The sequence below is a fragment of the Balaenoptera musculus genome, chromosome 7 (assembly GCF_009873245.2).
Source record: "Balaenoptera musculus isolate JJ_BM4_2016_0621 chromosome 7, mBalMus1.pri.v3, whole genome shotgun sequence".
Taxonomy (NCBI): Eukaryota; Metazoa; Chordata; class Mammalia; order Artiodactyla; family Balaenopteridae; genus Balaenoptera; species Balaenoptera musculus.
Window position 1 is genome coordinate 52,210,546 of NC_045791.1, and position 22,770 is coordinate 52,233,315.

The following is a 22,770-nucleotide window of genomic DNA, read 5'->3' on the forward strand; positions in this document are numbered from 1 at the left end:
TTTCTCAGTAGTAAATACTACAGCACTATACGGTCCGCAGTTGGTTGAATTCACGGATGCCAAACCACAGATGCCAAACGGCGGTTACTGAGAGCCAACTATAAGCTATACTCAGATTGTCGACTGCACGGAGGATCAGCACCGCTAACCCCCATGATGTTCAAGGGTCAGCTGTGTATTAAGCAAGGTGATAACCTACATTCCCTTTAATTGAAGTGTGTTTTTTCCCTTTAACTATACCCTTGGTTAATTACATGTAAGGTATATGTAATTTGGGTATTTTGCCTGGAATACTGATGTTGGACAAGCAGGAGAGGGGGGTGGGGAGCGCTTGACCAGAGCTCATGGTGCCAGATGTGGAGGAAAGCCTGGATCCACTGGAAATGTTTTGGAGTTCTGGGCAAGTGTCCTATATTGTGAGGTACTGAGAATTCACAAGAGGCAAGTAAGATGTAGCCTCCAAGGCCACACTAAGGAGGACAAAGGTCGCTCTGATTGGCTTTCCTAATAAACTACCCAGCTGACATGGGATATGTTATAATGCGGGGTGGGGCTGTGTGTGTGCAGAAGTTGGAGAGGCTTGTTAAGTAAAGCACTGGGAGATGAGATGGGCTTGCATAGCCTTGTTCATAATGCACCCTTTTGAACCAGGAGACAGCCTATAGCAGACACTGGTTGATTCCCCCTCCACCCTTTTCAACCTAGGTGATAAATCTAAGCTAATCATGGTACTCCCATCCCACTTGCTACTAGTTTGTTTGTTTGTAACAGCTTTGAAATGTCATTGACATAAAAATTATATTTTTATATATATTTAGGGTGAACAACTTGATACACATATACATTGTGAAATGACCACCACAATCAAGTGAATTAACATATCCATCACCTCTACATAGTGACGTGTGTGTGTGTGTGTGTGTGTTGAGAAGATTTAATTTAAGATCTATCCTCTTAGCAAATTTCAAGTACAGGCATACCTCAGAGATATTTCGGGTTCAGTTCCAGACCACCACAATAAAGCTAGTATCACATTAAAGCGAGGCACATGAAGTTTTTGGTTTCCCAGTGCATATGAAAGTTATATTTACACTATATTGTAATCTATTAAATGTGCAAAAACATTATGTCTAAAAAAATAATATGCATACCTTAATTTAAAATACTTTTTTGCTAAAAAATGCTAACCATCGTCTGAGCCTTCAGCAAGTCATAATCTTTTTGCTGGTGGAGTTTGAAATATTGCAGAAATTATAAAAATGTGACACAGAGACACAAAGTGAGCAAATGCTGTTGGAAAAATGGCCCCAATAGACTTGCTTGACACAGGGTTGCCACAAACCTCCAATTTGTAAAAGAACGCAGTATCTGTGAAATGCAGTAAAAATGAGGTAGGCCTGTGTATAATAATAAGTATGTTAACTATTGTTACCATGCTGTACCTTAGATCTCCAGAACTTATTCATCTTACATAATTGAAACTTTGTACCCTTAGAGCAATATCCCTCTACTACTAGTTATTACTAGACATGGACAGAACTCAGTCAGTCTCAGCTAATAAAACATGAGACAAGAAAGCATAGAGCCCTCATGCGTACTTGCAGCATCTTAGAACCATGGGAAGCTTTATGCTGAAGCCAATGCTAAGGACAGCGGAGGAGAGAAAAGAAGAACCTGGTCCTTGATGACATTTTTATTGACAGTCATCTCTGGTTTAGTGCCTGCCCTACCTCTGAATATCCTACGTAAGACAATAAATTTTCTTACTGTTTAAGCCAGTTTGTTTCTGATTTTCTATTACTTTGCAGCTGAGAGCATCCTACTGTATGTATCTGCCACAGCATAGCAAGCATAATGACACCAATAACATCCTCTAAGACTGTAAGCCTAACTGGACTCCTTAGGGTACCGTCAGGTCCCCAAGGGTCAGGCTACTCAAAGCCAAGGAAGAGGAATTGGCGGATCCTTGTGCCAGTTACAGGTGCAGGTATGTGAAAAGTAGAAATATGAAACTGTCTAGAATGGTTATCTCTGGGTTGTGCAAGTGAGGAGGGGAGGTAGGTAAGAAAAGCTTTACTTTTCAATGTATGCATTTTAATTTTTTTATCATAGGCATGTGTCACTTTTATAACTAAAAGCTTTTTATTGTGCTAAAATATACAATTTACCATTTAACCATTTTTAAGCACACAGTTCAGTAACACTTAGCACATTCATATTGTGAAATCATCACCACCGTCCACCTCAAGAACTTTTTCCATTTTCTCAAACCAAAACTTTTTCCATTTTCTCAAACCAAAGCATTAAACTATTGTTTAATGTACCCATTAAACAGTAACTCCCCATTTCCCTCTACCCTCAGTCCTTGGCAACCACTGTTCTACTTTCTGTCTATGAATTTGACTACTCTAGTTACCACAAGTAAGTGGAATCCTCCAGTATTTATCCTTTTGTGACTGGATTATTTTACTCAGCATAATGTCTTCAATGTTCATCTATGCCCTAGCATGTTTCAATACCTCATCCCTTCTTATGGCTAAATAATATTCCATTGTGTATATATATCTCACTTTGTTTATCCATTCATCCATTGATGGACAGTTAGATTGCTTCCACCTTTTGGCTATTGAGAATAATGTTGCTGTGAACATGTGTGTACAGATAACTGTTCAATACTAAAAACTTTTAAATTAAGCCTCTAATGGGGCGGGATGAAATCTGGGGGAAAAATTAATGAAAATGTTAACTATGGTTGTGTATGGGCGATGAGGTTATTTCATTTTTGTTCATTATAAAGTCATAGACTTTAACAATCATATATTAATTTAAAGGAAGAAATGTACTTTTTTTAAAAAGAAAGAAACTTAAAAAGAAAGTCAGGATAAACAACAAGGTGCTACTGTATAGCACAGTGAACTATATCTAATCTGGGATAAACCATAATGGAAAAGAACATTAAAAAAAGAATGTATACATGTGTACAACAGAGTCACTTTGCTATACAGCAGAGACTGGCACAACATTATAAATCAACTATACTTCAATTTTAAAAAAGACTAAAAAAAAAAGTTAAAGTAAAACTGACCTTAGGAACAGAAAAGTTTACACAAGGAAGGGAGGAAATAAAGCAATATTCACGAATTGCCTATTGTACGTGAGGCATTTTAGCAGGCCTTAGTACACTTTTTGGTGTGCTGGAAGCTTCTGATGAGGATCAATACTAATAAGTAAATAAATAGGTCATTAAGTTCAGAAAAGAAATATTGTCTGAGACAGAAATGCTGATCTTCATAGAACCTTAACCAGTTAGTACACTCACAAACTTGCTTACTCTTATGCCCAGTTGGATAAATTAAGTAGAAACAATTGCAAATCATCACCTATAGCCTCCAAAAGACCTTGCTTTTTTAGCATTGATTATGTGTTGGGTTGGCCAAAAAGTTCGTTCAGGTTTTTCCATAACATCTTCCGAACGAACTTTTTGGCCAACCCAATAGTTCCTATTGTTGCATAACTGTATCAAAAAAAAGTTTAATAGTTGGTTAACTTTCCTGAGCTCCTTCCCCACCTTTTGAACACTTTAGCTTGCCCCCTCTTCTACTCTGTAACAAGACTTTTGGTGTTTCTTGCCCCCAGGTGTCTAAATGTATCTTCGCCTCAAAGAAAAATTATTCTGAATGTCTTTCCATGAAAAGGATTACTTGAAAACAATCATCCTGTTAAGATGATACATTTCACAGTTCCTTGTCTACCACTGGATAGTGTGTTAGGAAGAAAATCTCTTTCCCATCATAACAGGCACCAAATTCAGTTTCATCCTGTTGGCATCTGAAGAACTGAGCCAAAGGTGGGGCAGAATACTTAAATCAGCAGACAACATCGTCCTCCTACAGCCACCTTCCCTTAGCTCACATCCCACCGATGAAAGAAAATAAGAGGAAAAATATTAAAAATCCTATGTACGAAATGGATTTAAAAGAATACTTTTGAGAAACTGGTCTCAAAACAAACTTGCAAAACTGAGATCTTTTGCCACCTGTTAAGGCAGGGGTTTGAATACTAATGTAACTGGCTACTCCTTCATAGGCTAGTTGAGGTCTCCTAGGTGGTTCTGACTATGGGGGACTTATTTCTTCCTTGTCTACTTTTTCTTCTCACCTCCTCATCTGAATCCAGATGAAGAAAAGAAAGTGATGCAAAACGACTTTCCATACTCATTCTGCAGGCACTAGGTGCCTTCCAGATGGCCACCTGAAGATCTTAGGAATATATTGTCTATTCAGATGCACAAAATAAAAACCAGCCAAATATGCATTGGGTGGTTATAGTGTTCCAGGAACCATTCTGTGCTGGGGATACATTGGTTTAAAAAGAAATCCCCGCCCTCATGGAGCTTACATTTTAGTGAGAAGAAAGAAGCAATAAATAAGTAAAATATACAATATGTCAAGTGGTAAAGAAAAAAGAAAGTGTTAGAGGAAAAAAACAGGGTGGAATAGGGAGTTCTATGACTGGGGGAGATTTGCAATTTTAAATAGAGGGATAAAGGAAGGTCATAGAGAAAATAACATTTGAACATTTGAGCAAAGACCAGAATGAGAAGGAACAAATCCTATGGATACGTGAGGGAAGAGCTTTCCAAGCAGAGGAATATTTATTGCAAAGTCCCTGAGATGGGAACATGCCAAGAATGTTTAAGAAACAACAAGAAGGTCAGTGTCATTGGGGCAGAGTGAAGACATTGACACAAACCTGGCTCCCTTTCACCCCTTCTCAGCTGAGTCTGAATGTTCCATCAGAAAATTTTCTCCTTTAGGAATCAAAACTCTCTGTAGATTAAAAAGCCTCTAAATCGCTGAAGAGGAAGCCTTCAAGTCCATGTCAAGGGATGACGAAGCTCTACTGAAATGGGCAACAAAATAAAACACATATTAGGCTTAGTTTATACATCCAAGGAGAAAACATTTAAATGGATCAAAATCACTGTTGAACTAAGGGGAAAGAACAGGAGCAGGAGTTGACATACACTGAAATCCACAAACCAGGCACCACTGAACTTGTGAACATGGGTTTTAAGGACATCAAATAAGACAGCCCGCAAAGCTAATGTTAGCTCCCATTTTATTGATGAGAAAATTTAGACTGAGAGCATTTAAATAATAGCTGATAAGTTGAATTGAGATTTGAACTCAAGTCTGACTAAAGTTATTGATTTTCCTCCTGTAACAAGCTGCCTTGAAGACCTCAAGAGGTCCTTGAGTCCATAGCATTCACAACAGGAGAACATTGCCCTGTGAGAAGAGTCATGAAACACTACTAATTAATTATTTCAGATGAATGAAGCCTTATCTGGTCTCATCTGATACCCTAACCCTGCCATTATGGGAGTCCAGAGAGATTAAGTGATTTTCCAAGGCCAAATGATTATTATGTGGCAGAGCTGGGAGGCCTCACTGAGCAGTGCACAGGGCACTGAGACTGAAGGGAGAAGAGTTTCCAGCCTGATTCTCACTAAGTGTGTGCTCTGGGAAATCCGGAAACTTCTCTGGACTTCAGTTTCTTTGTCTGCAAAGCAGACGATCTCAGGTGATGCTTAAAGGAGAATTCAGACGATAAACACACCACATAATTTCCAGGAGATTCATTTTTCACCTCTATAATATAACTATTTCTGTAGTCATGATTCTAAAGCAAGAGACAGACGGACACAGAGAGGGAGAGAGAGAGACAGAGGTCAGAGGTCGCTAACCTGCCCCACCCCCTCCACCACCGCTATTAGGCCAGACTGGGCCCACCCACAGTAAGCAATCCTGGGCAGCCAATGCCAAGACCTTTCTCTGAGTTCCACCTTGGTTCTCCCTGGCAGCCTTGGTGTGAGAGGCTGTATTCGTCAGCTACTGCCACAGAAATGATGCATCACACATTACCTCAAAACTCATGGATCTGCAGTTCAGCTCTATTCTTGTGTCCAAAGCAAATCACATGGCCAAGTCCGATATCAAGGTTGGTGTGTGTGTGTGGCGAGGGGGGGGGGCGGGGGGGGTGATGGGGAGGGGAGAGTATACGGTTCTGATTCAGGGAAGAAAACAAAAGTTTTACCAGTTCAAGTCTTCCCGTGCTTCAACGCATGTCTGTGGTTTATCCCTAGCTATGTAGTTGAGACAATGTGACTATAGCCCCAGTGAAAAGATATTGACTATCATTTAATCTGCATATTTAGGGACTTCCTGAGATTTCAAGTTGTTGCAGTTCTAAAGGATCCCTGACTCATCCAAAGGCAGAGAAAACAAGACCTCAGCCTTGCACCTGAAAGTAAGAAAGAACGAGCTCCAGGTAACTAATTGCTCTGGGAAAACCCAAGGCACTGATTTGCAGCTGACACAGGTGAGAACCTTGGGTGTGAATAAATTCCAGTGAGCTCTTACTTGTTAGTTCTTGACAAGAAAGAAACTGAGCTAAAACAGCAATGATGAATCCCACCTGTTAAGCTTCTGTTTTCTCCCCTGAGTAACTGGCCAAGGATTAGGCCAGATAGGGAAGGAATCTTATCAGGAATAGAAATTTATCAGTTTCTCCACAACTATGTCAGAACCTTCCAGAACCTCTCATACACAGCAGTCCTAGGCACCTACATCTGAAAACAAGGGCTAAATACCTGTTATTCTAAATAGTTCAAGAGCTTTTACACTGAAAAAAAAAATAGATAAAATACAGTGGACCCTTGTACAACAAAGATTTGAACTGTGAGGGTCCACTTAGATGCGGATTTTTTTCCATAGTAAGTACTACAGTACTACATGATTTCAGGTTGGTTGAAAGTGTGGATGCAGAATCTAGGATACCAAGGAACCGTGGATGTTGAGGAACTCTGTACATGGAGGGCCGCCTCTAAGTTATACGTGGATTTTCTACCGTGTGAGGGCTGGCTCCCCTAACCCCCGGAGGTTGTTCAAGGCTCAACTGTATCGCTATTCCATATTCTGTTTCACTAAAAAGCATCTCATTTGGGAAATCATCTTTCTTCATCCCACTCTTTTGGGAAAGGACTGATTTTGCCTTAGTTTTTGTTGAGAGAACTGAAAACATAGATACATCTTAGAAGCTGTCAGAATTGCAATCCAGATCTGTTATTTCCCTGGTGTCCAGTTTCGCAGTGAGACACCTTGCCTAATACCAGAGTTCCCGTCCTGAGGCTACCTTTAAAGAGCAGCCCTGTGGGAAAGAGTTGGATACTCTGCATCCCCTCCTCTTTCACCAAAGGGACAGAGGTTCTGAGTGTTTCCAGCCACTTCCGGCAGCATCTCTCGGCATTTAAAAAAAAAAAGGCCCTGCTTTGTGAAATATGGCAGAGTATGAGTGTGAACTGGAAAGGGCCTGCCAGCAGTTTTCCTTCAAGAACTGCTCCCTTGTGGAACCCGTTGTTCCCTCAGAAATTGTAATCTATCGCCACCTGGCGGTCCCTCCGTCGTCGTGTTTGAAATAGCGAGAATTGGGCGTCTTAAGATGTGCCCAAATACAAATTACTCTGTCCTCTTTGATTAATTTCTTTAATATTAGAATATTTTCAATTTCTGAATAGCAAGGGGGAAGGGACCATATGACGATTATCTGAGGAACTCAGCGCTGTTCTTTAGAAGAAAAGGTTGCAATTTCCGGAGTCCTCTCTGGCGGCGTTCTGGCTGGAATTCTCCCTCTCTCGCCACACTTTTAACCCTTTCCCGGAGTGAGTGTGACGTGGTCTGTGGCGGGTAGGGGTGTCGATTTAGCTATGGTTCCCAAAGAAAGTCCAGAATGATTTGGGGAACTATCTTTAAAGTACACAAACACACCGAATAGACCTTCGCTCCCACTTACGAAAAGCCGAGTGTACGGTTAACGCTGCCCACAGCCCTCGTCTCGGGAGACAGACGTTTAAAAGGTGAGCACTGCCATTTTTTCCCCCTCTTTTTCGGTCGTAAACTAGATGCTTAAAATAGACCTTAACGAGCAGGCTGAAATGAATCAACACTGTGGCTCTAAATTACCTTTCCTGAAGGCTAAAAATACTAAATGCGTTAAAAAAAAAAAAGATTGACGTTTCATATTTACTCACCTTGACGCGGACCATATTTTACGCATAAAAAATCTTCCCCGCAGCCCATTTGGGTGCCCCTTCCACTCCTTACTCCACCCACTCGCTTTTTTTCCTTTGACGAAAGGCTCAGCTCCAAATCCAAATCCACTTGGAATATCTTTAAACCTCCCGGGGAAAGGGCATTGTGGGCGGAGGGTCGTATTCCCAAGTCCCAGCCATCCTTGACCTAAAGGAAGGTTGTCCTCGGAAGACATAATCGAGTAGCCCGGGCTGCAGGCTGGCAAAACCTCCACGCCCGGCAGAGTGAGACCAGAGGGGTCGCCCTCGCCCCCCCCCCGCCCCCACTTCTTCTGCCTCTGGGCGTCTTGTTCCCATTTCTTCAAAGCGCTAAACCTTAGATCAAATGCAAACGAAACAGCTGGGCGGATACCACTCCCTTCCGGGCCACCCCTCACCACCGGCAAGAGTCCCTAGAGAGGATATCTTTTTTCCACCCCCATTATCCAAAGCATCTTCCCCCGGGAGTCATAAAAGATAAAAAGAAGAGTGAAAAAATACAGACAAAAATATAGATCCCCAAATATTCTGAAGAGCCAAAAGACAACCACAACGACCTTCCTTGCAAATTCTTACCGGAGAGGCAAGAATGGGGCGACCTACTCCACCACCACCGCGCCCCAACAAGGGAAACAAAACCCAGCAGTTACTGCGGGGAGGCGGATGGGGAGAGCGGGGCGGGTTTCCTAAATGCTGGAGACCTAAGCCGGCTAACCGGAGGCTTAAGCGGCCAAACCGTGGGCTCTGTCCTTGGTGCTGAAAGAGCCGTGCCCTACGTCCGAACTCGCTGTGCTGAAACTGTGGAATTCCAGGCCCTCGGTTCCTTACCATCTCCGCTGAGCCCAAGAGTCTGGGTTGGAATGAGAGATAATTGGAAACTAAATCAAAGCCATGAAGTCCCCAACTCTGTTACTCTTCCCGCCTAACTGGAATGTTCACGAGTGCAGGGATAATATAAGTTGCTGGACAGTGTAAGCTCCATGAGAACAGCGCCTGGCACAAAGTAGGTGATTAATAAACATCCGTTTAATTAATTACTCATATTTAATTAAACATTTTAAAATTCAGGACGAGCAAGAGCCTTCATTCCTCCCTTCCCCCTACATAAAGGAGAAAGGGAGGGATGTCCTCGCAGCTGGACGGACTCAGCTTTAATTTGAGACACAATCTTGTAGGAGATTTCTTTCTCCGGCGAGATTATTTTATTGGCTAAAACATTAGGGGTGAGCGTTTTGGACACCGGGGTCAGAAGAGGGAGTGGGTGGAAATTTCTCAGTCTGATGCCACAGGTGAAGGTAAACGAATCTTCCTTTCTGGGGAATCTGGGATCTTAGGAGAAGGCGGAGGAGACTGAAGGTGAGCGGGCGTCTTCCTGGTACGGCACACCCTGAGAGGAGCCGGGATTTGTTGCCTCCTCCCGCCAGCCTCCTTGCCCCAGGGCGTCTTGAATGATCGAGCACTAGCACCGGGCTCCCTGATTGGTGCAACCATTTCTTTTAGGGAGGCTCGAGGAAGGGGCGTGGGTGGAATTCCGAGCCTAGTCTCGTAGTAAACCGCGCATTCCAAGCGTGGCAGAGAAGCTGCGCGATGCGCGGTTTGAAGGGTTGTTTCCTGCGCGGAGTGGGCACGCCCACCCTGCCCAGTCCTGAGCTCTGGCACCCGCAGCTGCGGTTATCCACGCCCGCCGTTCGGGATGCTTTCCCGTCCTTAAAAAGTGCCCGAGTTCTTACTGTAAGATGGAAGAGAGGGCAACAGTATTTCCTTTAGTATCAAGGGCAACGCGGTTATTTCAAACCTCACAACGAGATCCCTCTTACTAATCGAACTCCATCTTCTCAGGGTGGAATCTTCGATCTCCCTTACGGAATATTCAGTGCTTTGTAAGATATTCGGCATTCCCACTGTGTCATGGTGAAAGGCAATAAGACATTCAGAGAGAAGGGACGGGACTCCGGTGGGCCAGCAAGGCCGCAGACGTGTCCATATATAACCCCTGCCTGCTGCACCGCAACAGGGAAAGGAAAAAAAAAAAAAAATCACTGTGAAAACGAGTAAAGGAATCACTGGTTACACGGTGTCACCCAGACCCAAAGATCAACTTTGTTTTGCCCTCAAGAAAAAGAAACTGAGGTAGAGGAAAGAGGAGAACATAAATTAGAGACGAGGGTGCCTGAGGGATGGCTTGAAAAGGCCAGAGAATAAACAGCCCCGCCAGCCCCTCTAGTTGTTGGCTCTGGCGCACGAGGAAAGACCCGGCCAGCATAGGGCCTCTCGGTCTCTGGCCGCCTAGCGCCATCTGGTGGAAATTTTTCCGTGAACGTCGTTTTACCGTGAGGGGCTTTTCCGAACGAGGCAGTTCGTTAAATACGTTTAAATATTGCAAAAGGAGAATCCTTAAAAAGCATGAAATCGAAGGGGGAGTGGAGGGGAGTAGGCCTAGGCAGAGAGGGCCGGTCCGCTCCCCCCACCCCACCCCCAGGACACCTCTATGCTCGGGCTCCCCTTGTGTGTGGAGCGGCACTCGTGCGTGTTATTAACCTTCAGATATGATCAATCAGGAGGACTCCTTTCCCCATCACCAAGGGAACCAAAGCTAGGAGGGAGCGCACAGTGGATTGGAAATCGGACCCTTTTCTCTGCGGAGGCAGTGGGTAGCTGTGCTCAGATGAAGTACTTGGGGAGGCTCCGAGCTGGACGAGGAAACTGAAGTGAAAAGGAGATGGAGTCCTCTAGGGTCTGAGTGTTCCCCCGTCGTCTCTGCCTCCTTTGCTTTCACGACAATCCTGGCTCAGTAGAGAGCCAGCAAGGACACGACCCATAACGCGGTTTCGCTCAAGGAGGCATCTTGGGGTCGTAGAGCTGGAGGAACCGCGGCGAAAGCAATTGAGGCAAAGCCACTGCTCTTGTCTTCTCGAAGATATGGTAGTGGGGGAGAAGAAAGGGAGGGAGAAGCGCTCAGCGAGGCAGAATTCTTCATAGAAATTCTCTCTTGCCTCGCCTTACCCGACACTCTGCCTATTTCAAAAAATAGAGCGTGTTGAGTACGGTCTGGATTACTCATAGGGCTCTTTCTTTTTCTTTCTTGCTTGCTTGCTTTCTTTCTCTTCCTTTTTTTTTTTTTTTTTTTCCGGGCGCAAACCCGTGATCTGGATTTGTAATCGCCCTATAAAGCTCCAGAGGCGGTCAGGCACCTGCAAGGAGCCCCACCGCTCTGCCGAGCTGCCCCCGCAAGCAGCGGCCTCGTGATTCCCCTGCTGAGCCGGTCCCCGCCTCCCCACTCCGCCTCCGCCTCCCCCGAAGCCAAGAAGCCGCCTCTTCGGATTGCTCTCTTCTCTTCCTGGAGCTCCCGTGCGGGAAGGTGCTAGCGAAAGAGAGGCGGCAGCTGGAGGTGACGCCGGGCAGATTACGCCTGTGGCAGAGCCGGGCCGAGCGGGGCGGATTGCTGGGCGCTACGCAGAAGAGCGACCGGAGCGCCCGGCTTGCTGTCTCCCAACCTAGGTGGGTAAGCGCGCGGCCGCCCGTACCTTCCCAGTGCCCAGCCGCGACTGTTAGCTGGGTCCTCTTCACCCGCGGTTTCTTGACCAATCCCCACCCCAGTGTCTGCCATCTACCTTCCCGAGCCGAGTGCGTCCCGCCCGCCCCAGTCCTGGCTCTCCGTTCCTGCGCGGCGCAGAGACCTCAGCCTTCGCAATCATCGTATCGCCATCAGCGAGATTCATGCCCCGGGGACGCACAGAGGCTGAGGCTCGCGCAGAAGTGGAGCGAGAGCGATTTTCCCCTCCGCTCCCCGGCTGCGCGCGCTGGTCTTGGGCTCCTGGCCAGCAGCAGCCGAAGGCGCGACTCAGAGCGGTAACCTGTTACTTCCCCAGAAGACCCGGCCTCCCCACTGCCTGCTCTGCTGTGCGAGAGCGCGCGCGGAGCTAGATGCGGAGTCCTATGCAGGGTGTGGAGGACGTGGCCGGCGGGCGCTACTCTGCAGGCTCTTAGATGTACCCAGATTCGCCCGCACTCTCTGTCCCCTGGCCTTCGGAAACCATCGCACCAGCGCCGAGCGCGGAGCAGGGGCGCCGCGCACCTATCCTTGTCTGCCGCCTCCCGCGCGCTGGGCGCAAGTTCGTTTCCCCGGTGACATTCCCCTTTCTTGCCTCTCTCACCCTCTCCGGGTCTGTACAGCGAGAAATCCGGGTACCTCAGAGAGTTGTATGGAGAGGAAATACAGAAACAAGAATAGAACCCCGTTCTTGCCTTCGAGATGACTCAAAGCGGGTGGGGCAAGAGGGAGACAAGCGAGGTTCCGACTCGCTGCTTTCTGGCTGTCTGGAGTACAAGGCGACTGTATTTCTTCCCCAGCCAAGTCCGAGGGAGAACGTAAAGACACGGACCCTTTTTTCCCTCTCACCTTGTCTCACCAAAGTCCCCGGTCCCCGGAGCAGTTGGCCTCCTTCTTTCCAGGGAATCAGCCAGACACAACAAGGGGAACCAGACACCGAACCAGACGTGCCCGCCCCGTGCGCCCTCCTCCCCCCCCCACACCCGCCTGCCCGCCCGCCCGCCCGCCCGCCGGCTGCTGAGAGCCCAATAGTGCCTGTCGCGGCTAGGCTGGAAAACCGCGCACTGAGCCTCCCTAGCCCTCCTAGCCCAGTACCCCGCACCCGCGCGACCTGCCCTGGTCTTGTGCTCCTCTAGTCTCAGCGCTGGGCTCCAGGTCGCCCCGCCGCGCCGCCAGACTGGAGAGCCGCCCCGGGCTACGCTGCGGGCGCCCGACTCCCCAGCTCGCGCGCACGTCTCTTCCTCCCCCCGTCCCCAGCCCGGCGCACCCCGACCCAGCCCGCTGGCTGCCGTTCCTCTAGCCTCTCTCTCCCGAGCCCGGACTTCAACGGGAGCGTCCGCGCCCCCGACCGCTCAATCGCCTCCCGCGCGCCGGACCCCTGAATCCCTCCCCGTACAGCTCTCGCTTCTCTTTGCAGCCTGTTCCTAAGCCCGGCCGGCCGAGGACCCCGGACAGCAGAGGACAGGGGACAACCGAGCAGATGGCGTCTTCGACCCCTTCTTCGTCCGCAACCTCCTCGAACGCGGGAGCGGACCCCAATACTACCAACCTGCGCCCCACAAGTAGGTCCTGCTCCAGTTTCCTATCAAATGGACTGCGGGGAAGATGGGGGCGCTGGGACGTGAGGAGGCTGCGCTGGCGGAAAGGGAAGGGGGAGCGCGGAGATGATGGAGGCTAGAAAGAAATGGGGCCCTGACCCAGGTCCCGACCAAAGGTCGTTCGACTGCCAGGGATGCTAGGCGATTCCAGGGCGCTAAGGGAGTGGGAACCACGCAGGGTCGGAGCGGCGGCGATCCTTGGAGGCTTCGCTGCGGGGGAAGGACTCGCGGCGAGAGTGTTGTTTTTGTTGTGTTGTGTGTGGTTTCTTTGCTGGGTGGGACGACGGGGGTCAGCGCAAGGGGCGGTGTGAGGAGCTGGGAGCCTCAGCGGGAGTAGAGAGTTTTCTGTCTTCGGCTTTCGTTGAGCCGAGATCCGACCCCCCCCCCCCCCCCTTTACTCCTGCGTTGTGCTCGAAGTCTATAATCAGCGGAAATTTCGACGTTAATTGCAGCTTTTAGAAAACTCGGGGTCCCTAATTGCTCCAAATTTGCGTCGAGCTATTGACGAGTGAGGAAGAAGCCAGGGGCGAGAAGGGAGCATAAAATGGTTTGAGATTAAGCCTCGACATTTTAGACAATTAATTACATTTCAGAGACAAAAAAAAAAAAAAAAAAGCGGGCAGCATCCTGAGTGGCAAGAAGTGGGGAACCAGGAGGAGTCCAGAAGGTTTGCCAGGGCGGGAGGAGAGAGCAGCTCTCTCTTTTCTCCCGGGCAGGAGACCTGTCAGCAATGAAGACCTCTCTAAGAGAGAGGAAGAAAAGGGGAACCAGATAAAAGCGGGTGGGGAGATGTATGCTTCCCCACCCCTAGCTCCGTGCGACTCCTCAACCCATTTCCAGAATCTGTCTTTAATTCGGATTGATTTCCAACATCTTTGTAGAGGCGTGGAGATGAGGGAATTGTTTTCCTTTTTCCACTTTGGATTGAAATGCGCTCCCTCCAAATCCATGAGCTCCAGATAGTAACGGCCCCAGAATTTCTATATAAAAGGGCTTAGGGATGGCATTGTGGTTAGAAGGAGGGTTCATTGCTTCGCTTTTATAGCACTTTCTATAAGCTTGAGAAAACATCAACTGTTCCCATCAACGAAGGCTGGCGCGGGGCAGGGGGGTAAGCCCTCTATCCAACCCCTAGGTGCTGCCCTTGGCTTCCCGGCTGGAGGCCTTCTCTTAAATTCTTAGGCAACGTTCCAGTTCCCTTTGCAGCTCCCTCTCCCCGCCCCCGAGGCAAGCTACAATTACCCACATAACAAAGAGGGGCTCAGGAGAGCCGCCAGCCTTGGTGGCGCGAGAGCCGGGCACTGGCTACCAGAGCTGGTCGGAACAGGCCAAGAGAAATGGGAGGCCTGCGCGCCTTTGTCTGTTGCTCTGGCCCTGATGGATTTCTTTTCCAGTTCTCTCCACATTTCCTGCCCCTTTCTTTGCTGTCTGGCAGGGGTGGGCGGCCGTTGTGTTCACCCACCCTCGAGTCCTGCACCCCTACTGCGCCCCTACTTCCCAGAGGCAACCAGCAGCGGAGCCCATGTGCCCAACCGCGGGTCCCAGACCGAGCAGAGGAGCTGACCCGAGTTCGCTCATGGCCGGGCGCGCCCGGAATTCGCCAGGGCGGAGGGAAGATAGCCGAGAACTGGGCCCAGGAAGAGCCTGCAGCACCTGTCCTGAGAACGCCGCCGCCGGCCCCGACAGCCCAGCCGCCGTGAGCATTCTAGGCTGTGTGTGCACGCCTGGCTCTCTACCCATCCTTGCCCTCCCTTGCAGACACATCCTCGCCCGCCCAGCTGGCTCTGCTTCTCTGCCCCTCCAGGGTCTCCTGGGAGGTGGCGTTGCTCAATTCGCACAACCTTACTCGACCTCTTGCTCCAGCGACGCCTCCTCCTTGTTCTCAGCCACTCGGTCTTCCTTACTCTGGCTACGGCAAAGGATCTCTCTCACTTCCTCTTCCCATCTCTCTTTCACTGCAATCCCCAACTCTAAAAGGCAGTGCAATGGGTCTGAACTCCAACGTCACAGCTGAGTGACCTTGGAAAACTCTCCTAGCCTCTCTGAGCTTCAGTGTTCTTATTTGTAAAAGTGAGTCTTAGATTAACACTCCTCTTGCTTCATAGGGTTATGAGGATTAGGTGAGATGGCGTTTAAAATGAAAGCACTCTATCGGATGAAAATAGCTCTTTACCTGCCAGGCATTTTTGTTAGGGTTTAGCTTTCGCACCGATTTACTACTGTCTGTTGCAGGAACTCCATCTGTGACACGCTCTCATTGACGTCGGGCTAGTTCTTCTCCCCGCTGGGGCTCTGTTGTGCCTCGGGTTTAATGGATGTCACTCTCCTTATCGCAGCAAACACTCGCGCCCGGCTGAAGGCACCGGCCCGGATGGGGTGGGGGATGGGAGTGATTGGAGGCGCCTTGCTATGAGGAATCCGAGGGGAATTCCAGGCTAGGCCCACTACACCGGCTCGCATGCAGGCTCTGCAGGCACCCCCGTGCTTCTGGCTGGAAGTTGAACCCCGAGGGCAGGATAGACACTGAGGAGTCTGAGAACACGGCAGCGCCTGAATCCGCGATTCAGACCTAGAGAAAAAGTGTCTGATTCCCTTCGCCTTCGCCTGCTCCAGATCCGAGACGTCCGAGGGAAGGGTTAATGAGGGGCAGGTTGGGAAGAGGGGGCAGGGGATGAGGACCCGAGGCGCACTATTGTCTTGCCGACTCCCCGGTCCCACTGAAGAGCAGCCATGCGAGCCCGATCATCTAGTCAAATACTATTTTTCACCCAATTAATTCCTGAACTCTTCCGCGACCCCATTTCATGCCAGTTTATTTTAAGCTGCCACTCGGCTGGAGACCCGCCAAGAAACTATGAGACGTGTTGGTCCCAGATGTCTCTGTGTTCCCTTTCCCAGCCGCTGTGGTTGCCCTTCGAGTCTGCGGGGCGGAGACCAAGGGACTGGGCCTGCGGGTGGGTGTTGGGCAACTCGAGGAGCCGGGCCTGGCCCTTTGCACCTGCGGTCAGCCCTGTCCCACTCCGACCCCGGCTTGGCGGCTACCCCATCGTAGTCGCTGGGAGGCCGGGCGGGGCGCTGGGTGCGTGGCCTCTCAGAGACACTGTTCTGTACCTGAGGTCGGAGCAGGAAGGGAGTGTGGTGGGGTCTCGGGGGGCACGAGTCTCCCCGTCGGCCCAAAGATCTGGCTCTTAGCTCCTTTCGGGAAAGAGCTTTTTAATGAGGCGCACTGGCGAAGACCTGCCCCTACCCTCCCCAGAAAACCTTTGCCCTCGACCGGGTGCCGGACTGTCCGAGCCTCACTGATCGCACGTCTCTTGGTTTCTAGCGTATGACACCTGGTGCGGCGTGGCCCATGGATGCACCAGAAAACTGGGGCTGAAGATCTGTGGTAAGTGAAAGGGCCGGCTGGGGCCCCAAAGGGCTGCGAGGCGAGCGGGCTTTGCGGGTTTGGGAGAGTGGGACGTACGCGGAAGGGAATCCTGGCTCTTGGGTCTGTTTTCTAGTGTCTACAGCCCCTACGCCCGGCAGAGACGCTCCTCTACTGGCCTTGACCTTCCTCTGCCCTCTCCTGACGTGCCCCCGAGGGACCTTTTCCGATGGGGGGTTCCTGGGCTACTTGAGACCTCGGGGCTCCCCTAGCTGGGCGCGAGCACAGCGCCCCCGCGCGACAGCCCCGCTCATCTTGCCCGGCGCTTTGGCTGTTCTGACCCCTGCGCTCGGCCTACGCGACGCGAAGGCGGCATAAAAAGGTCCGGGTTTACTGGAGAGCCAGGCCCAAGGCAAGACATCCGCCTTAGACGGTAGCTGGCGCGTCGTATTCCTTCCCTCTCCACCATCGCGCGTTGAAAGTGGCTTCCTCGGCTGTATATTTTTGCCCGAGATGTCAAAACGGATTCAGGTTTCGTTCTTTGAGGCCTTGGAGGCCAAGAGAAAGGATTGCCTGCAGCCCTCGGTGGCCTGCCTGGAGGAGGTGCGGGCGGTGCAAGCTAGAGGGTTTGCGGAGCTTGCCCTTGAAGGAGAGGAGGGAAGGGAAAGGGGGCAGAGGGGGCGTGGGGCCGCAAGACGGAAAGGGGGTATCGGGCACGATTTGCTAGAGAGGAAGGAAAATAGATCTGGGAGCTGGACGGGAGAAAGAACTGCTCTCCGGAGACGTAAGGATCTAAAATGAAAACGCCCAAGGGGTGTAATTTTTTTTTTTTTTAAGGAAAAAGGGAGATTTGTTCGAAGGGACACAGCTGAGTGGCTCTGGCTGAACAATGAGAACTTGCTTTCCTTGCTACATTTCACCGTCTAAAATTTCTAGCCTTATCGGGCCAGAAAATACGGACGTCCCGGGTCAGGGGGTGGAGAGGCGGGGTAAGATTAACGTGGGGCTTATTAAAAGGCCATCCGTCAGCTGCTGCGCGCTGGAGATAGTGGCGGCGCAGGCGTAGGCACGCCCGCCCAGCCCCCCGAGCGCCCGAGAGTGGGCCGGCGAGCCGGTGGTCTCCGGGCCTGATCTTCCCAGCTGTCCGGCATCCCGGGGCCCCAGGGAGGCGAGAGTTTGTGGCCGGAGCGAGAGGAGTTACTTAGCAGCTTTTGGGAGTCACCCTCCCTTCCCCGCCTTGCGGCGCGGCGCCCTCCCTGCGTTTCTGGGGCTCTGTCCCCTTGATCCCAGAAGCAGCTTTACGGTGAGCAAGGGTTGCTCGACTCCAGGACCTAGCCGTTTTGCAGGGAAAGCCCAGCCCTGCGGCGGGGAGGCCCCGGGGTTTGGCCCTCTCCCCAGCACGCGAGGCCCGCGGCGCGAGGCCTGGGCAGCGTCCCCGCGCGGGGGCAGCTGGCGGCAGCCGAGCTTTGTTCTATAAATAGCCCCATTCCCCCCGCCGCCATTCCCGGCTTAATGGCCCGTTTCGCGCCAGGTCCCTTCGGCGGCGGCGGCGCTCGGCTTGAGCAGCCGTCATTGTCATGCAGCCGGGCAAGCAGAACTGAGCGAGCCCTGGGCGCCCACACGGTCTTGGACAGGGTGGGGGAGGCTTGGGGTGAGCGCTGCTTTCCTCGCGGTCCTAGGCCTGCCTAGCCAGCGGCCTTCATCCATCCCCATCCCCGCTTCCCGGCCTCGGCCCTGGGCGGTGCCCCCTGCCGCCCCGACTGCAGACCCTCAGGGTCTGGGGAGAAGAGAAGGTCTAAACGCCGCTTTGGGGACACACCCGAAGTGACCCGAAAAGGTAAAGGGGCAGGAGCATCCCTGGGTCCCGGAATAGATGTCCAGGCACAGGGGTACAGGAATTGGGGAATAGAGGTTTGCATCAGCTTCCCCTGAGGGAGAGCTCTTGGGCGTTTGGGGGCTACCATCCTCAGGGAGTTTCTTCTCTGTTTTTACTCACCTCCCCAACATTAATTTCAGGAAAGTTGAAACCCCTGTGACAGGAGAGGGCTGGTAGTGTGTTGAGGGGCAATTGCCTTCTGCTAATACGCATGCTTTGGGGGCCACAGGTTAGGAGGATTTACAATAGGTTTGATTCTGAAAGGAAACAAAACAACGGGAGGATTTGTTTTCCATACTTTGCGCCAACTCTGGCTTTCCATTTTAGTCTAGTTACCGGAGGCAAAGTGCAGTCTTTGGTTTTGACTTGAATCCACAGACCCCTCCCCTCCTCCACACACAGATTCCCCCACTCCCTTCATCCCAGACCTTCACGGGCTTGAAAGGTGCCCTCTTGACCTGACACTCTCCAGGTTGGTTTGACCTTTCACCTTAAGAGAGTTGAGGGACTAATGGTGATCTTCTCACTTCCAGATCCATTGCCCTGGGGGACCCCTCCATTGCCCTTGCCAAGATTCCACCCCACCCCCTCTCCTACCCCCTCTCCTGGATCCCCGCCCCCCCACCCCCCAGGAAGACAAAGCTGCAAGGAAGGCCTCTGGTCTCACCAGTGGAACCCTTAGCTCCGGAGGCAGAATCCCGTGGGAAGGCAGTCAGCCAGAAGAAACCCAGGGTCTTGCCAGGAGGTAGAGAGCCGGGTGGCTACAGGCATGATAGCATGACCTAAATAGAAGGAGATGCAGGGAGCCCTAAGTTGTGGCTCTGGGCTCTGCTCACTTCCCAGTGTGTCCTTGGGCCTCCATCACTTCTGTATTCAGAGGTCCCAGACTGGCTGCCAGTTACAGTCCCTGAGCTGTTTTATTTAGCCCATGCAGTGCGTGTGTTTGTGTGTGTGTTTAATTTTGTGTCAGTCACCAACTTTTAAACATACATTTCAAATATTCTGTATTTATTATGGCTTCTCTTGAAATTAAAAAAAAAAAAAGTTTGAGGTAGGGGAGAGATCTAGCAGGGTACTTATAGCCCAGAAAAATCAGGAAAAGAGCCCCTTCCTCTAGGGAGATACAACTCCATGCTACAGCTTGGTAAGAGACAGCAAGGGGGTTGGGCTTCAGGCCTCACTTGCCCCCTTGGCCAGGTGCCCTTTTGCCAGGCTCAGTTTGAAACCCCACTTGGAAACAACCAGCTTGACCCAGGTGCTCTAGTTCCTCACACCTCCCCCCTCTCACGGGGCTGATTAGGGCTTTGAGTTTGGGGGCAGCTGTGAGGACCAGCAGCAGGATCGCCCTCGGCTCATAGGTGGAAGCTAGCCAGGGTGCTACGACCGGGCCAAAGCTTACCGCAGCTTCGGCTCCCCTCCGCTTGCCTCTGTGCCTCTTAAGAATGTTCAGCTAAGTTACCTTAAACTAGGTCCTTATAGCTGAGGTATAGAGCAAAAGGGAGTACAGTCTGCTCTAGTCTCAGGGACCTCTGTTTCCAGGACGCCTTGCTAGCCAGGGAGGTCATCAAAGCACTGACCTCAATGTCATCCACCACCTCATTATCCTTGGAGAAGCATATGAACTTCCAGAGCCTCTCAGAGCCCAGAGAGGCCCGGGTCCTTGACCTTGTTTTTGAGGCTCCCAATATTTTAGAAAACAAATACCTTCCAAAAAAGTGATATTCCAAAAATAATATCCATTAAGTGTTTATATTAGCAAATTAATGGTTTTTAACACAAATTATAATGCAATATAAGTGTGCTTTGCATAGAATAATGATAAGATGTATAGAAAACACTAATTCCTTGTGCACGCCAGGAAGTGTGGTCCAGGAATGAGATGCAGGTTTAAAGTTGTGTCGTTAATTATCATCTTTCATTCCTATCAGGACACCTCTGGGAATGCCTGTGAGAAGAACTCCTTTGGAGATAATATCCAAAGCCCAAATGCAGGTCCTAGGTCCTTTCCCACCTAGGAAAGGAGTTGCTAAGGGGTTTCAAGGCAGAGACTTTCCCAGGGAGTGAGTCAGAACCAACCAGAGGTCAGAGACCCAAAGAGCGGGAGTTCAGCTAGGCAGGACCTCACCTCCATTAGGGCACTTGGTCTTCTCAGCCTGCTTGAAACAAATTCCACTGCTGCCTGTTCTGGGTGTAGGGGGCCAGTCTCACTCAGGAGCCAGGTGGTCCTGCATCCCTCTGGCAAATGAGTGCTAGCTTCTCATTTTGGACTCTGGGGATTTGGAGGAGGAGTTCAGAAAGTAGGAGCAGAGGTGAAGGGGAGGATACACCCCCCCCATCTTTATATCCAAGTGTGGAGCTCTATTATAGTGTATTTCCCCCCTTCTGATGTCCTTTAGAGCTTTAGTGATACATTTTAAAGGTGCTGGGAACAATGAAAGGCCTGGTGCCTCTGCCTTCCTATTCTTCCCTCCAAAAATAGACCCCTGCTTCTGTGTGTGGGAGGATTCTAATCACTGCAGCCTTCCCCCTGCATCCCTCCTTCCTCCACCCCTCACCACTGAATTGCAGCCCTGGGGAAGTAAAGCTGAATTCCCCAGATTAACTTGCCTCTCGTGGAACCTCCCGGGACTTTCCTCCAAGCCTGCCTTGTGACGTATGTGACTCCCCAAGGATCTTGGTATCTACAAATACAGCTTTGGGGTCACCAAGAAGCTTAGAACTTTCTTCCTCTTTTCAGGGTGTTGCATTTCGGACTAAGATTGAGGCTGAATTGGAGGAGATGCTGAGGGAAGGAGCGGGTCTGCAGGTCCCGAGCCCCAGAAGGGACAGGTGGAGGTACTGAGAGAGGAAATGTGCTCCTGGTTGGCAGAGCCTCAGCCCTTTCAGCTCAGCCTGCTTCTGGGTTTGCCACTGGTAGTGTTTGCACTGCTCACCTCAGGCGGGAGAGATTTCCACTCCTTCTGAGGGGCAGCGGGGAGGTGTTTTGACTCCCACCCTGGGCTCAGAGTTCATCTCTGTGGAGTTTTTGGATGGCTTTCTAGCTTTATTACATTGTTGGTCACCATCTGCCAATCTGCAAGCTCCTGGACAAGAGGGGATCTGTCTCATTTATCTTTATCTGTCCCTGGTCCTAAATGCTTAGTAAAGTCCTTTTCCACAAGAGGTGCTCAATAAGTATTTACGGAATTAAATGTCACCACACATAAAATTTTAGGCTTTCTTGTCTCTTTCTCCAATACCTTTATTTAAGGAGAGGGGGTGGTACAGGGAAAGCTGCCCTTCAGTGTTGGGTCAGAAAAATTCAACTTACATTCAACCCTGGTAGCATTTACCTGGTGTCCAAGGAAAGCATCTTCCCCAGTCCTCAGTGCTGGTCCTCACCCCCTCCTCCCTCTGGTCGCACAGCCCGTAAACCCAGAGCTGGCAGCATCCTCTCCGTTTGTGTCCCTTCCCTTAAAACCCCATCCTGGGGCTGGTTACTGGAGTGGAAGCTGTCCAGTTGACTTAATTCTGCGTTCACTGTCATGTTCGCAGAGGAGAATGGGCTTCACTTACTGTTTTTCTCTCTTGCATGACTGGCTCTGTGCCACTGATGACACTTGGCACTGCCCCCTCCCCGCCTGGAGGCGAGCAGTGCCAGAGCCCTTATACATAAAACAGACACTCAGCTTCTATTCAGGAAAAGTGAGAACCCTGCTTGGAGAGCCGACCTGGGCCAGCAGCTGACCCTCCGAGGCTGGGAGTTTGGTGCCCTTCCTCTGACCCAGCTTCTTGTGCTACAGGCTTCTTGCAAAGGACCAACAGCCTGGAAGAGAAGAGCAGGCTTGTGAGCGCCTTCAAGGAGAGGCAGTCCTCCAAGAATCTGCTTTCCTGTGAAAACAGCGACAGGGATGGTCGCTTCCAGCGCACAGAGACCGACTTCTCCAACCTGTTTGCTCGAGGTAGTCCCCACCCCCCAGCCCTAGTGCTATCCAGTAGGTTGCTTATTGGAGTTTCTTTACTTTTTCCTGACATCTTGCTTCTTTTACAAAAAAAGTCATTATTCTCTCTGAACCATCATGAAACTGCTTTCCCAACATTTGAATATAATATACTCCCTCCTTCCCTATTGCCCAGGTCTCCATCATTTGAAAGCTGGATGAGGACAATCAGTAAAACAGCCAACTCTAAAGATACTTGCAGGGACAAATACACAGTCATAGAATCTCAGAATCCAAAGAAATCTTTCATATAAGAAAATCCAGCTAT

General features: G+C 50.3%; 1 protein-coding gene across 2 annotated transcripts in view; it reads left to right on the top strand.

Moving 5' to 3' along the window:
- The first annotated feature begins 11,295 nt into the window (after positions 1-11,295).
- The window catches only part of GAD1 (glutamate decarboxylase 1), a 41,470-nt gene continuing 29,995 nt past the window's right edge, over positions 11,296-22,770 (top strand). The window contains exons 1-5 of one of the 2 annotated variants that reach the window (XM_036859090.1): positions 11,296-11,629; positions 12,305-12,836; positions 13,099-13,243; positions 16,605-16,667; positions 22,305-22,463. In XM_036859090.1, the coding sequence (XP_036714985.1) occupies positions 13,162-13,243; positions 16,605-16,667; positions 22,305-22,463 (304 nt within the window). In that variant the 5' untranslated portion in view covers positions 11,296-11,629; positions 12,305-12,836; positions 13,099-13,161. The remainder of the gene's footprint in view (positions 11,630-12,304; positions 12,837-13,098; positions 13,244-16,604; positions 16,668-22,304; positions 22,464-22,770) is intronic. The other variant, XM_036859089.1, reaches the window with a different exon arrangement.